The sequence below is a fragment of the Pygocentrus nattereri genome, chromosome 24 (assembly GCF_015220715.1).
Source record: "Pygocentrus nattereri isolate fPygNat1 chromosome 24, fPygNat1.pri, whole genome shotgun sequence".
NCBI classification, from domain to species: domain Eukaryota; kingdom Metazoa; phylum Chordata; class Actinopteri; order Characiformes; family Serrasalmidae; genus Pygocentrus; species Pygocentrus nattereri.
Window position 1 is genome coordinate 5576611 of NC_051234.1, and position 16056 is coordinate 5592666.

At 38.3% G+C, this 16056-nt stretch overlaps 1 protein-coding gene across 49 annotated transcripts in view; it reads left to right on the forward strand.

The window, feature by feature from the left end:
• Positions 1-16056, forward strand: part of rims2a (regulating synaptic membrane exocytosis 2a) — a 273985-nt gene that overhangs the window by 128937 nt on the left and 128992 nt on the right. For 34 of the 49 annotated variants that reach the window (XM_037533989.1, XM_037533997.1, XM_037533992.1 and 31 more), the window contains 3 exons: positions 9319-9512; positions 12314-12433; positions 15584-15683. In XM_037533989.1, the coding sequence (XP_037389886.1) occupies positions 9319-9512; positions 12314-12433; positions 15584-15683 (414 nt within the window). Of the gene's footprint in view, positions 1-9022; positions 9091-9318; positions 9513-12313; positions 12434-15583; positions 15684-16056 lie in introns of all 49 variants that reach the window. The other 15 variants (XM_037534002.1, XM_037534027.1, XM_037534022.1 and 12 more) reach the window with 1 other exon arrangement.

Below are 16056 nucleotides of genomic sequence, written 5' to 3' on the forward strand. Positions count from 1 at the left end.
GTTCATTTTTAATCATAACAACAGTTAAACAGTGGAAGAAACAGGTCTGTTTGCGATTACATAATCTTCCACTTACATCGGATGCAGTCAATCAGCCAAGACATGTTTGGTGTCCAAATTTTGTTTCTTTAATTGCAAACTAGAGCATATGGGGCTAACGTTGTTAACAGCCACAAGAAGTCAGAAGTCACTCATCTTTAAATGCATCCCCAAACTTCTCACAACCCACTCAGACCACATTCAGGTTTTTGTTGAGATGGCACAGACTTCTACGTATTGGATTTCAGTACCACATACGAAAGCGTCTCAAATCGGAATTGAAATAGTCAGATTTAATGTGTGTTTTTTGCTGTTCACACTGGCACACAGACACACATCTGTGTCACTCATGAAGAAAAAGATTTGGGCCACTTTTACCTGCTGTGTGAACAAAGCCTTAGTGTTAACTATAAAAATGAACAAAACACTGTATCTTGAACACTGTAGTCTGTCAATTCAGTCAATAACTGTTGTGCACCTAACTGCCTGTTTTGTGCACTTATCACGCAGGCATACGGACACCACAGATTACATTCCTGATTTCTGCTGTTTCTTTTTATAAATAACTACTTACCAAAGATACATGTTTATAAATAGGAACAACATAAATTTAATCTTGTGTTGATATGCCTTCGTGAATGTGAAAGGGAGTCGGTTAAAGTGGCCTGTAGCATTCAGCTACAAGATATTTTGTTCACTTTTATAGTCCACAGTAAGTCATACTGTGTCCTAAACCACATGTGGGTTGAAAGCAGTTTTAAGAACGAATCTTGGATGATCGATGATTTTATCCAAAGTAAGTGGAAAATTGTGTAAATTTGCCACACCGGTGATTGGTGAGGAGACTGCTTACATACAGTGGGGCAAAAAAGTATTTAGTCAGCCACTGATTGTGCAAGTTCTCCTACTTAGAAAGAATAGAGAGGTCTGTAATTTTCATCATAGATACACTTCAATTATGAGTGACAAAATGAGAAGAAGAAAAAATCCAGGAAATCACATTGTAGGATTTTTAAAGAATTTATTTGTAAATTATGGTGGAAAATAAGTATTTGGTCAATAACAAAAGTTCTACTTTGTAACATAACCTTTGTTGGCAATGACAGAGGTCAAACGTTTCCTGTAAGTCTGAATACACTGTAGCTGGTATTTTCGCCCATTCCTCCATGCAGATCTCCTCTAGAGCAGTGATGTTTTGGGGCTGTCGCTGGGCAACATGGACTTTCACTTCTCTCCATAAATTTTCTATGGGGTTGAGGTCTGGAGACTGGGTCACCACTCCAGGACCTTGAAATGCTTTTTATGGAGCCACTCCTTCGTTGCCCGAGCGGTGTGTTTGGGATCATTGTCATGCTGGAAGACCCAGCCACGTTCCATCTTCAATGCTCTCACTGATGGAAGGAGGTTTGGCTTAAAATCTCACAATATATGGCCCAGTTCATCCTTCACTTAACACGGATCAGTTGTCCTGTCCCCTTTGCAGAAAAACAGCCCCAAAGCATGATGTTTCCACTCCAATGCTTCACAGTAGGTATGGTGTTCTTGGGATGCAACTCAGCATTATTCTTCTTCCAAACACGACGAGTTGAGTTTTTACCAAAAATTTCTATTTTGGTTTCATCTGACCACATGATATTCTCCCAGTCCTCTTGTGGATCATTTATATGCTCTCTGGCAAACTTCAGACGGGCCTGGACATGTACTGGCTTAAGCAGGGGACACGCCTGGCACTGATTGCCAACCTGGTGCAGGTCTGCAATTTTCTTCCTGGTGTCCTTCAACAGCTCTTTGGTCTTGGCCATGGTTGAGTTTGGAGTCTGACTGTTTGAGGCTGTGGACAGGTGTCTTTTATACAGATAACGAGGTCAAACAGGTGCCATTGATACACTACAAATGAGTGGAGGACAGAAGAGAATTAAGAAGATTAAGGTGAAGATTAAGGACTACCAAATTTTACATTGATAGAGGAGAATTTTGCTGAAATTCACCAGCCATCTATTGCGTGTTGGAAAGGTGTTCACATGACACCTTTCATACATATATATTATGTGCCCATGGGATCAAATTTAAGACATGTTTACACTTATCTCAGGGCCATTTGCCAGTCCTAAGTGATCCACAGTTATTGCCTTATGACATGAACTGAATTCCAGACTGAGGAAAACTTTAAATTACTTTGCTTTAGTTGTATAATGTCCTAAATTAGTGCTTTCACCTTTAGAGATGTGAAAGCAACGCTTTGGTACATAAAGTAAGCAAATAGAATGTGTGGAAATATATCTGATACATCCACGTGAGCAAAGCAATGGGTTACTCTTTTGTAATGCCACCCTGTTTTATTTGTAGCCTTTATCCTCAAACTAAGTGTAGTGTGTATTAAAAAGAGAAAAATGTAACTTGTGTACGCTGCCTGACACAGCTATGCTGCAGCTCAGAGGGATGCTGGGATAGTGGTGGGTACTTTGCAGGAAGTTTAATAAGCTGTAGTCGTGTGCGGCAACGAACCCTGATTTAGTGCCTTGTCCCTCGCTTTCTGTTTTCCTCTGTATCGATCAGGAGATGTGCAGACAGAGCAGGAGAAAGAGCGAAAAAGCTGCAGAAAGAGCAAAGCGGAGGATGAATGCAGACATGGCTCATTAGGACGGTCCATGCTTCGACTGAGGCTGTGGCTCTGCGGCCACTGTTGCACAAAGAGCCAAATATGGGAATTGGTTTTGGCTAAAAATGGGTGAAATTTGGCTTTTACAGTGGGATCATAGGCTGTGTCTTAATTTTTGCTTTGATCTAGAGATAAAAAATGACTTAAAAATATATATATTATTGCAGTTAAAAAGGCTGTATGGGTATCAGTATTGGCCAATATATTAATTAGTCCTAAATGTACCTATTATTATGGGGCCACAGAGAGTAATTAAAACTGTTAATTTGCTACTGCCATTCTTGCCCCTAGTTCTATTCATACAGTATCTTAAAGTAAAATTTGTGATCAGCTTCTTCCATTTTATAATGACCAAAAGACAGGATGGTGTCTTTGCTTAGCTGGGAATTTTTAAGCTATGTAAGTATATCAACTGAATTGACCAAAAATTGGAATGGAATGCATTTAATTGCGTCCTGAATTCAAGAGAATGTCCAAATGCTTGTTTTCTGAAAATATAGCTAATCAAAATAATAAGGCCAAAAAAAGTATTCCTCCAGTTGAACATTTGGAGATTCCATATATGAACTTAGAAGGAAACAGTCTGCATAATTTATTGGTTAAGATGTAAACAAAGTCACTCAGTTGTTCTAGAGTCAGGATTGTTCACAGCGGCTCATGACTAATAGGAACAAGGAGTCCAGAGCGTTTAATGCTTTGAAAAGCTCCCACACAGAAAATTATTATATTAAAATGGATGTGAATATGCTGTCTAATGTCTGAGAAATGTTTTTGTTTTTTTTTGGCCTAAAATGTGTTCTTAAATTACATGCCAGGTGGTGAGGTACATGCACGGTGAGAAAACAGAACAGATTGTCATATTCTTGAAACAAAACACATTGTCACTGTTGGCAACTTCACAGAAAAGGGTAAAATGTTCTTTCAAAGTAGTTGTGGAGCATTTCTATTGGCACATTTATGATGAAAATTTTTATACATTATAAGTGACACTTGGAATTTTAAATTCTGTAAAAAAATTAAAACAATGGAGATAAAAAGTATTGTTCCAAAGATTTATGACCGTTTTACCTTCATCTTAGATATAAAATTTGTGTATGTTCACTGGTAGTTTTGGAAATAAACTAAAATGGCTATACTCATTCATATCACCATCACTTCATTTCAAAGACATCAGTGTCATTATGTTTCTCTACAATCAACCAATTCACATCAGACCACTTCTCTACAATCAACCACTTCACATCAGACCACTTCTCTACAATAAACCACTTCACGTCAGACCACTTCTCTACAAGCAGCCACTTCACATCAGACCACTTCTCTGCAATAAACCACTTCACATCAGACCACTTCTCTACAATAAACCACTTCATATCAGACCACTTCTCTACAATCAACCACTTCACATCAGATCACTTCTCTGCAATAAACCACTTCACATCAGACCACGTCTCTACAACCACTTCACTTCAGACCACTTCTCTACAATAAACCACTTCATATCAGACCACTTCTCTACAATCAACCACTTCACATCAGACCACTTCTCTACAATAAACCACTTCACATCAGACCACTTCTCTACAATAAACCACTTCACATCAGATCACTTCTCTGCAATAAACCACTTCACATCAGACCACTTCTCTACAATAAACCACTTCACATCAGACCACTTCTCTACAATAAACCACTTCACATCAGACCACTTCTCTACAATAAACCACTTCACATCAGACCACGTCTCTACAATCAACCACTTCATATCAGACCACTTCTCTACAATAAACCACTTCACATCAGACCACTTCTCTACAATAAACCACTTCACATCAGACCACTTCTCTACAATAAACCACTTCACTTCAGACCACTTCTCTACAATAAACCACTTCATATCAGACCACTTCTCTACAATCAACCACTTCATATCAGACCGCTTCTCTACAATCAACCACTTCACATCAGACCACTTCTCTACAATAAACCACTTCACATCAGACCGCTTCTCTACAATAAACCACTTCACATCAGACCACTTCTCTACAATCAACCACTTCACATCAGACCACTTCTCTACAATAAACCACTTCACATCAGACCGCTTCTCTACAATAAACCACTTCACATCAGACCGCTTCTCTACAATAAACCACTTCATATCAGACCACTTCTCTACCATCAGCCTCTTCACATCAGACCGCTTCTCTACAATCAACCACTTCACATCAGACCACTTCTCTACAATAAACCACTTCATATCAGACCACTTCTCTACAATAAACTACTTCACATCAGACCGCTTCTCTACAATCAACCACTTCACATCAGACCACTTCTCTACAATAAACCACTTCATATCAGACCACTTCTCTACAATCAACCACTTCACATCAGACCACTTCTCTACAATCAACCACTTCACATCAGACCACTTCTCTACAATAAACCACTTCACATCAGACCGCTTCTCTACAATCAACCACTTCACATCAGACCACTTCTCTACAATAAACCACTTCACATCAGACCACTTCTCTACAATAAACCACTTCATATCAGACCGCTTCTCTACAATAAACCACTTCACATCAGACCGCTTCTCTACAATAAATGACTTCATATCAGACCACTTCTCTACCATCAGCCTCTTCACATCAGACCGCTTCTCTACAATAAACCACTTCATATCAGACCACTCAGAATTTATCTTCAAGGAGTTGTGTTTGTCTTTTATCAGTTTTATTATACGTTTATGTGTGTGAAACACCTTGAATTCGTATAGTAAGTAAAATATGCTGGATTAACAAACTTACCTTGGCTTTAGATAACTGTACATGATTTAAAAGTGAACCCTCATTGTTTTGCTTTCTCCCACGAGGTGTAAACCAGACTATGTTTGTTGTTATTGACAAAGTTATTTTTGGTCCATTCAAGAGGGCCATGTATCAATGCTCATTTTATTAACACATGCGATGTTTCATTTGTCTTTCGCTCTCGTCCTGTGCCTAAACCTCCACCCCCCCACCCTACCGCTTGTAGTAAAAACAGTGTCAATAATTAATGATCCAATTAATAGTTTACACTGGGTTTTTATTGAGTTGTCAGGGTGATGGAGAGCCTAGAGACAGTAGCCTCAGACCTGTGCGCAAGCCTGATTCAGCAATTCAGGCTCCTGCTGAGAGGGGGCGAGAGAGATGGAGAGAGAGAGCGAGAGAGAGAGAGAGAGAGAGAGAGAGAAAGAATGGAAATTGATACAGAGAAGAAGACAGAAGATGGGAAATGATAGAGAGAGATGGGAAATGAGAGGAGAAAGAGAGAGAGAGATTAGAAATGAGAGAGAGAGGGGCCCCACAGTTGAAGTACTGAGACTGCTGATGCTCAGCTCATCCCCGTGCCAAGTGAACGGAAGCAGCAGAGAGTGAAAAGCAAAGTCTCCAAAGGTAAAAAGAGCAGCGCTGATTTCAGGGAAATCAAGAAGAGAGTGAAGAGAGGGAGGGAAGCTGCTGTTTTGAACATTATTTTATGCATGAAACCTTTTTTGATGAAGTAAATGTCCTCAAATTCCCAAACAAGTTTGAAGTTATTAAAGTTAATATAGCAGTAATGATGTAACATGATGTCACCTAGCTACCATATCAAGCTGGTCGTCATTGCTTATAGTCATAAGGTAATTACTAATTAAAAAATTTAAGATAATCATAACCATTATTTTCCCTAAACTGTATCTTTCATAGTTGTATTTTTGTGTTTCAGTGCCTGTTTTTGTGTATTTAGAAGGGGCCCCACAGATATGAACATTTTGTGACCGACACCAGTTTTAAGGTGCTTAAAAGTTCAAATAACCGATTATGTTTGTAATAAGGCTGTAAACAGGTACTTGAGTACTAAACTTGTAGATGTTTCACAGTTTTCATCTGAAATTATTTATGTCCAATTTCACCCACTAGTTAAATAACCCCATGTCACATGATGCTACCAGCATTAATAGGATTAAGGCTAGCACGGGCTTTCTCCATGTCACATGAAGTATCACCACATCTTTTTGAACTGTCATTGGTTAACTGAACCCACTTGGAGAAATACATTTTTGGAAGATGTAAATGTGGGCGATGTGGCCATTTTTGAATTACCATGATATCGATATACCTCAAATTCTTAATATTTTGTAATACTTTATTTATTGGCATATGCAAGTTCTTAATATATTCTTTATATCATACTTAGTGGGGTCAGACATCAAGAGCTCAAGGTAAAAGTGCCTAAGCATTAGAAAAATTAGTGGATGAAACATGGAATAAAAAATATTTAATACATTCTGGTCTATTGTAGTATAGCAGAGCATGCCTTAATGTATATTCATGTATAAGGATATCTTGCACATTACCTTCATATTTAATGTTGATTTTATCAGGCATGATTGTACAGTAAGTTATTATTGCAGTGATTAGATTTACAACCTCTTTCTTTTAAGTTAGAAAAGTCTCATGCTCTCGTAAAAATCACAGACACCCCTGAAAGTGAAATGCACTTTGATAAGAGTGTTCATTTCCAGCTGTTCATCATTTGAGTGGGGTGCATACACCATACTGCTCAAAATAGTTATTTTAATGTCCTAATGTTGTAAGCTGTTTTGCAACATTAGTTTCCCTTCTGAAGCCCACTGCAAAAGATACATCCGAAACTTCAGTCAGGAGCCCAAAGCAGACCCAGTAGCACTTTAGATGGAGGTCAGGGTTGTGCTCTTTTTTTTTTGTACCACTAAAATGTTGCTGCCTTCCATCCTGCTCCTTGCAGGCTGTGTGATAAGCTATTCCCTTCAGCAAACTTTACTCAAAACTACATCTCATTTATTTTATCTTCTTTTTTGGACAAAGAAAAACAAAAAAGAAAAAACAAAAATAGCAGGGCCATGCTGCCTCGGGCAGAATGTTTCACTTTCATGGAAAATTTCACTATTGTGCAATAGTGATGTCACAGAGTGCAATATCCAGCATGTGGCCTTTCTAAATCAATCAGATGTTCTTTGAATGGATCAAGGCATTCATACGATCCAACAAACATAAAGTTTGGTCAGAAATAATGTTTACAGTGTTTAACCACATTAAGTCAAATGAAGGGTTCACTAATGTGTTTTCAGCATATTGGAAGAATGACCGTATGTAGCAGTACAATCACAATATGGTGTTTTGTCCATATTGTGGCACCTTAACCAGAATTATGAACCACAATCTGAATTGACTTATACATGCCCTGGCCACATATGTGTTCTTTCGCAGCAACTATTGGATGTTTAGATTGTTGAGAATTAGTTGTGAGGGAGTTTAAATTCTCCACATATTGTTGAGTTTCCCGATTAAAGTGCTATTCTGTGTTCTTGGCATAAAACTAAGGCTGATTCTCACTGGCAGTGCCACAGCCATCGATGCACAGGAGTCCCAGAGAGCATAATTTTGAGATGGTTCCTAACTCTGAAGCAGCCGTAGGTAGTTGAAGCTTATTCTTTGTGAAATGAAAGAACACATAATAAAGAAAGAACAGAATTGTCCATGTCTCATGAATTTTACTGAGAATTTGAGCTAACATAGACTGATACCTTCTCCAAAGCCTTTTTGCCCAAGGCCATTTGAAAAGGCCTGTTTCACCTGATGAACAAGAGCTGAGACAAGTTTTTACTTGTGTTTTTACCAAAGACCTGAAGCTGTATTATGAAACGTCTGAAATCTGGTGCTGTGGTCTATGTAGCAGATGTTATATGTTTTGTTGATTGTTGAAGTTATAATAAGCTATAGAGAACACACTTGAATATGCTGTTTTTATGTGCACAATTGTTGGGTTTAACATGCTTCACATACTTTTTCAAAAGCCTCATTTTCTTCACTTTTTTCCCCAATGTGTTATGTTCAGCAAATAAACAGCAGCTGTGCATTAAAAAGTGTTCTCTGCAGAGAATGTGTGAACTTTTCACTCAGAAAATCAACAAAACATGTCATATTACATGGGTGCCCGAACTTTGGCAACTTTGTAGGCTTTTTGTACAGGCGTGATATCATAATGTGAGTTTTCCCCCAATATCGTACTCAGATGGCAGCCTGAGAGTGTGTGTGGGTGAAGATGAGTGAGTGAATGACCATGTTTTGTATGTGTTTTTGACCATGTATGTCCTTCTGTGCTGTTTCCCTGAACTTCTTTTTCTCCTCACTCTTTGCATTGTGCTCTCTGCTGCTGCTCGTTGGTGTGTATGTGTTTGTGTGTGTGTGTGTGTGTGTGTGTGTGTGTGTGTGTGTGTGTGTTTGTCTGTGTGCGCATGTGGGGAACTCACAGGAGATTTAGATGGCCACTGGTGGGACCATGCGACGTGGCATAGCAGCGATACCTCCTCTATGTCTTTGGTGAGACATGCGGAGCCTACTCCCACCTACCTCGATCTATCTGTCTCTCTGTCTCTCTCTCTCTCTCTCTCTCTTTCTCTCTCTCACACTCTCTCTCTGTCTCTCTCCCCTCAGTCTCTTGTCATTTCATGGTTTCCTTTGATTTATTTTCACCTTTGCATGTCTTTTTTCTTTCTTTCTTTCTTTTTGCTTTTTTTTTCCTTTTTGTTCTTTATTCCACGCCTGTAGGGGACAGTCAAAGGGCAAAAAGAAAAACTATTGAGCAGGCACACATCTTATCAGAGGGCCAAAAGAAAATGGTGCGCTTTTGGGGCCACTCTTTGGAAGAGGATGCCGAGTGGTGTGAGCCGCAGGTTAAAGACTCGGGCGTTGACACATGCAGTAGCACCACCCTAAACGAGGAGCATAGCCATAGTGAGAAGGTACTGGGACCTATTCCAGCCTGCATTCTCTCTCTTTTGAGTTAATTTATTTATTTGTTTTGCTCTTTTTATTTGTCTTCTCATCTGGTCTTTAGTTTTCTTGATTTGTGTTTTCTTTCATTTTTGTCAATGACTGTGAATAGGTGAAATGTTGATTTGGTTTCCTTTATCAGTGTTGAGTTATTTGAAGCAATGGTTCAGCCATATATCAAATTTACATATTTCTCCAGTTACTGCAAATGCAGTCGGTCAGTTATGATGTGCTTAGTGCCTAAAATGTTTCTCTTGAATCTTTGGAGATACAAGGCTAATCTGGCTCATAACTAACTGAAACTTAGAGCCACACATTAGCATCATGCTAACCACATAAATCAAATAAGCTATCATACATGCCTCAAACCATGAACTGTTAAGTAGTCTCAAAAGTATGTTACATAGTTTAAAACAGTTGTAGCAGCTGTCTTGAAGTCTGAATTGTATCTGAACTTTGCTATTTTACAGATGTCTGAATCATCACACACATGCCTTCCACTGCAACAAATTGACATACTATAAAATGACATACTATAAAACATAAGCATAATATAATAAAATATATAGATAACAGCATGTCATACATTGTTATGAATCACACTTGACAGAGTGTGTCTCTGCTGGACCCCTAGTGACCCTTCCACCAGGCTATCACTTTGGATATTTTTAAACAATTTGGTTAATTTCTTTTTTTTCAATATTATCAAATACAGTATTTTTCATCATAACTCTTACAGTCGTCGGTGCTATATTTTGATTAATACCTTTTATATTTGACCAGTGAAAATGTATTTATTCTTTTAAAAAATCTCTTTTTATATGTAGTTTGTACAGTGCTATCTTATCTGTATGCATCCATTATATGTTAGCCACATTAGCCTTGTAGCTCTAGTACAAAACTATAGAACCAAACTTCTTGACTGATGGACTACATTTGGGGTTGGGGGCAAATTGTGTTTGTTTGATTTTTTTGGCAGAACCATCACTTTAAGAATGTCTTTTTTGTTTTATTGGAATTTTTTGTTTTTGTTTGGTTGCGTTTATCTTGTTTTTGGCAGCACTTTGGCTGTAGCTGGGATGTTGCTGAGCGTGGAGGGGGGACCTCTTGCTTGCTCTGTGGTTGTGGGCTTTTGTAGCTGCAGCTGATCGTGCCGTAGTGTGGGTACTGAGCTAGAGTGTGTGCCAGGAGTATCACTTATACCTCCACTCCTCGATGTATATGTTTTGTCATGGCACTTAGAGAATGTGGGGTCCCCCTTTCTAGGTGCATGCCCTTCCAGCCTTCTCTCACTTTTCTTTTTTGTGTCGTTGCAATGTGGTGACCATGCCCGTTTACAGCAAGGCATATAGGCCTCTCATGTAGGCCCTAGACCCTCTGTGGTACGCCCTCTTTAACCTACCCCAAACCAACCTCACCCCAACCCTACAACAGAACCGGACGGACCACCACAGACCCCAGAAAACCCACCACTCTCCACCGACTCCAGCACTGACACACCAGAACACTTCAACACACGCACAGTGTAGCTGGGCGGGGGGAGGGGGGTTTGTTTTGGCACAGATAAGTTATGTTTTTCTTTTTTCCCTTTCACTGTCATATATGTTGAAGTTTGATTATTATCACATGGTTCTTCATTGTTAAGGGGTGGTTCTTGTGCTTTGTCCATCTTGCTGTTTGTGTTTGTGTTGTTTGCTTTCTTTACTGTGGGACTTGTGCTTGGTGCTGGCGGGCTGGCAGGGTTGGGAACAGCATTTTGGGGGGACCTGGGGGAGGGGCTTGCATGCTAATCACTACCACAATCATTTGATCACATGAGCTCTGGGCTGATTTAATATTAATTTTATATAATTAAATGAATGTTATGTAATTCATTTAATGAATGGTAATATACAAAATAAAATGTCATTTAAGGTTCAAGATGAAAAATAGTTAAGCACTGGGCTATGAAAGTAAGAAATAAAAAGTACATATAAATTAGGACAAAGTTATTAACAAATAAAGATATTTGTGTTATTTAAATATATATAGCTTGATAATCAGTATGTGTAGGACAGGTTCCAGAGGCACCAGAGGGTGCAATGGCTAAACATTTAAATGTGGTTATGAAATAAAAATACAGGGCAGTTCACCGCTTGGTCTCTCAAAACAAAAATAAATGTTTGGAAACAGCTTGTTAAACTTTTGATGCTGGATTGTGGCAAATTTATTGCAAACAAGGGTACGTCCCCTCTATAACCCACCCCCAAATTCCACTAGTCCAAAGCAGAGTACAGTCAGCAACACAATCAAAACACATCTGGAATAAAAAGACACAAGCAAAAGCTAACTACTAAGCTGTTTAATTACAATATAAACAAGGCAAGAGTTTTGGATAACAGATTGGAGTGCCTAACGCTTGTGCATGTAAAAAGAAAGAAAAACTATAAATGTTACTTATTTCATGTTGTCAGGATTGACAACATTTTGGGTGGTCTGCAGCTGTACTAAGCAGCAAGAGCAGTTTCATTAATGCTGGAAACGGAAATGGCATAAATACCACATAGTTTTCTGTTCCATTTTACTAATCCCTAAGCATCACTAATCTCACCTAAATGTTTTTGGCTGATTGACCAGTAACCGAACCTGAGTTCATGTGATCACCTGAACGCTAAAACTGATTTCTTCTTCCCCACCCCCCACTGTAGTCTTCCACTCTACATATCAAAATTAGATTCTTTGGACAAGTTTAGTTGTGAAAAAGACTTTCTTTTTTAATTCAACCTAATAGCACCCTGTCACGTGGCAGCCATCCAAAGATGGGGATCGGCTGATTGGCCGGATTTTGCTCAACAAGCGCCTGAAGGACGGGAGCGTGCCACGGGACTCTGGAGCGCTCCTGGGTTTAAAGGTGAGTCTGAGTGAACGTGCATGTTCGCTCTGTGGGCAGGTCATTGAGATGGGCAATGTGGACCTTCTGCAGTGCACTAATACTCTTTTATTGTTGCTGTGTATGAAATACTCTGTCACTGTAATTGCCACAATATGAAAACCCCTTAACTCTGTTTTTATGTCTTTGCACCATTTACACCAGCAGCTGCCCTTTACATTGAAAGGACACTTCATTATGACGAATGGAGCAATAAAAATGATTTAAGTTCATTTCTAGTTACGTTAGTGGACATTAACCTTATGTTACCTCTTAATGATACAGTCGGGTTGCATGTTTAGTCCATTCACATATGTTGATTCATAACAGGGCACAATTCCACAAAAAGTAACCCTGAACTGGCTGTAATTCTTTCTTGATACGAAGCCAATGCAGATTAAGTAATGTTTTCTACAATGTTTTCATATATGTTTGGATGCACATGCAAATAGTCAAGAAATTACACATGTTTATTAGCTTAGCTGATTAACCAGTATACTTAAAAGATGCACTTCCCAAAGCTGTCTTACTCCAACAAGATTATGGCTCCATTATGAGATTAGTTCATTAAACAATATTCATTAATCATTCACTGATTAACATTAACATTTGCATGTTTGTACATCTGTACAAACATTGTATCTGCTGTGGTTGTGTTTGTAATAAAAATATTCAGTAATTTTAATTTCTGCTGTGGGTTGTTTTAATACCCTTTCCATTTGATATTATTTAATATCTGTTGCAAACAACTGTCACGTGCAAAAGGATTAATGTAATCTTAGCTTGGTGACCAGGCAAGACATTAAAGGGGAAGTCCACTTTTTTTTCTGTTCTGCCCAATTACATGATTAAGATACAAACAAAAGTCATTCAGGGTGGATTAATATGAAACTTAGTGTCAGAATTGTTCACAGTGGTGGTGATAGGAACCAGACATCCACCTCTAAAAGCTTCCTCATAGAAAAATATTACATAAAAATGGTTATGAATATTATATTGATATGTATGAATATTGTTTAATGGTAGTTGTAAGAAGATTTGGCCTAAAAGTATTTAAAAAACAATTGTGGCAGAGAGATGCAAGGAACTTTATAGGGTAAAATAATCCCCAAAGATTCATCACTGTTTTACCATCATCAACATTACATATAAAAACTTAAAAGGGTTGGTGGTTGTAGGAAAATTGTGATTATAATGGCTAAGGGTGCATAATTGGAATTGTGCTCAAATCAGCCAATTTGTTGTTTTAATTTTGCCAGATCTTTGTTGCAGTTCTATGTCGTAAATATGTGCTCTCATGCTGTATTTGAATGCTGTTGACATCAAAATGTTGTAGCATAATTATGCATGACTCTTTGTGGTAAACAGCCAGTAGCTTTTTACTTACAGTGTAGCACTTTATATCATTCATATTATTTAAATAGGCAGCTAATTTAAAATGGTAAAGCATGGCTCATTGTGTTGTTTATATTGCCAGTTTGGTTTATCAATCAGTAGGACTAGAGTGTTTCATATAGTTATTTACCAAACACAATGTGACCTTCAATTGTTAAAAAAGCGCAGTAAAATTGTCCATCGGAATCAGAATCAGCCATAAAATTTCATGATCGGTACATCACCACCACTATAAATAAAACAGGGTTAAGTTAAACCATTTCCTGTCTAACTACCCTGAATGACTTTACATGTTTGCATCTCACCTACTGAATTACGTAGAAATGTTGAAAATTTGCTGGGGCTCTCTTTTAATTGTGTGAGAGAGTATATGAGCCGTGTGTGTTTTGTGTGTGTGTGTGTGAGCTGTCCTGGTGAAAGAGGAGGTTCTGAGTGAAAGAGCTGAGTGGCTATAGAGTGATCCAGAGATGGACTAGTCATTACTGATTGAGTGAACTTGAATGGGCGATCTTGCAGCCTCTTCTCCCAGCGGCAGCTTGCTGATCACACACAGGCCACCCACCCACACACACACACACACAAACGTATACACACATGCTCAAACACAAGTGCGATTCCCTGCAGCTCTGTGCCTCACGTTACATAAAGCCATTTTCATCCAGGAGGCAGCTCTGTAATCTCCTTTTGTACGTTTGTGTTGGGCTGCCATTAGTGTGGATTTGATTTGTATGATGCTCTGAGAAGGCAAATGGGTTCGTGGGGCTTATAGTACAGATAGTACAGACCTCCAGGCCTTTTCCTATCAGTCAGCGCTTTTCAGCACCATGGACAGCTCCTCAGCAACATAATGTGGACCAGTCCCAAAAGCTTGGAGGTCTTTTATTGATCATCTGCAGTGCTGTTCATTTCAGATAAACTGAGTGGTAAAAGGGCCCATATCATGGAAAACTTCAGAGTTTGAAATAATGCGTTGCATTGTTAAAGTTGCGAAACTTACTATTCACTCACCGGTCCGTACAGCACATAGTATATACCGGTATCCACAAAAGTAAGAGCTAAGCACCTGAATTAGTCAACAAAAGAGTTAGTAAAGATAAAGGTTTTGGAGACACCAATCCTATTGGATTGACACTTTTGACTACTAAGAGCAGTTTTTGATGCAATGACCAGCCTGTTTGCTGATGACATACCAGCGGTATAGTGATTCTTTGTTGGGATTTACTTGTATAAAAATTGTTCACTCCCTTAAACTTAATACTCATTGTTTATAATACTTAATACTTGTTGTTTAAGATATTGTTTATAATATCTTAATACTCATTGTTATACTCATTGTTTAGTTATTATTCTTAAAGAAACACTCCAATAATTTGAAAAAGGATAGAAATCCTGCTTAGGCACCTTCCCTATAGTTTCTGTCATAAGTCTATTGTGACCGTGTGTCTGCTTCTTGAATAAGTTAAAGAGAATGTGCCAAAATGATTTTCTGTGGAAATCAATTGTATAATACAGATGCAGCAGATGGAAATTGAGAGAACATTTTTAGCCTTTTTATTCAGTGATTGTTTTGAATTTCGTGGTAACCACTGTAAAACCATATGTAAGGTCTGGATGAAGAGAAGTCTTTATCTTCTGGTGGGTACTTTAAGGAGTTAATTTAATGCTGTAATTTAATGCTTTAAATTGACAGTATTTGTGTATTAATTGTGAGATTGTGTTTTCCACTGTCTTGAACAGGTGGTTGGGGGGAAAATGACAGAGTCTGGTAGACTTTGTGCATTTATCACGAAAGTAAGGAAAGGAAGTCTAGCAGACACGGTTGGACACCTCAGACCAGGTATTTAGTAGATTTCAGTTCATATTAGCTCTGCTTAAATAGTAGCTTTACTCAGAAGTAGTATTAAAATTTGAAGCTGCAAGCTTTTATTTACATTACCTATATGGAAGCTGTTCACATTTGTATTACTGTCATGGAAGCTGTTAACATCAGCTTTATGGGTAATTTTAGAGAAAAAGCATACCTCCACTAATAGCTTATGCATCACAGAGTATACCTTTATTGGTAAAATGTTAACCATGTGAACCCCAGGCTTATTATTCAGTCATCAAATCTCAGAATTATCATGCAGTAAGTATAAAAAATATTTGGTAATTACTCTGAAACTAACACAAGTTGGATAGTTATGAGTGAGGAGTTAATATACAATAAA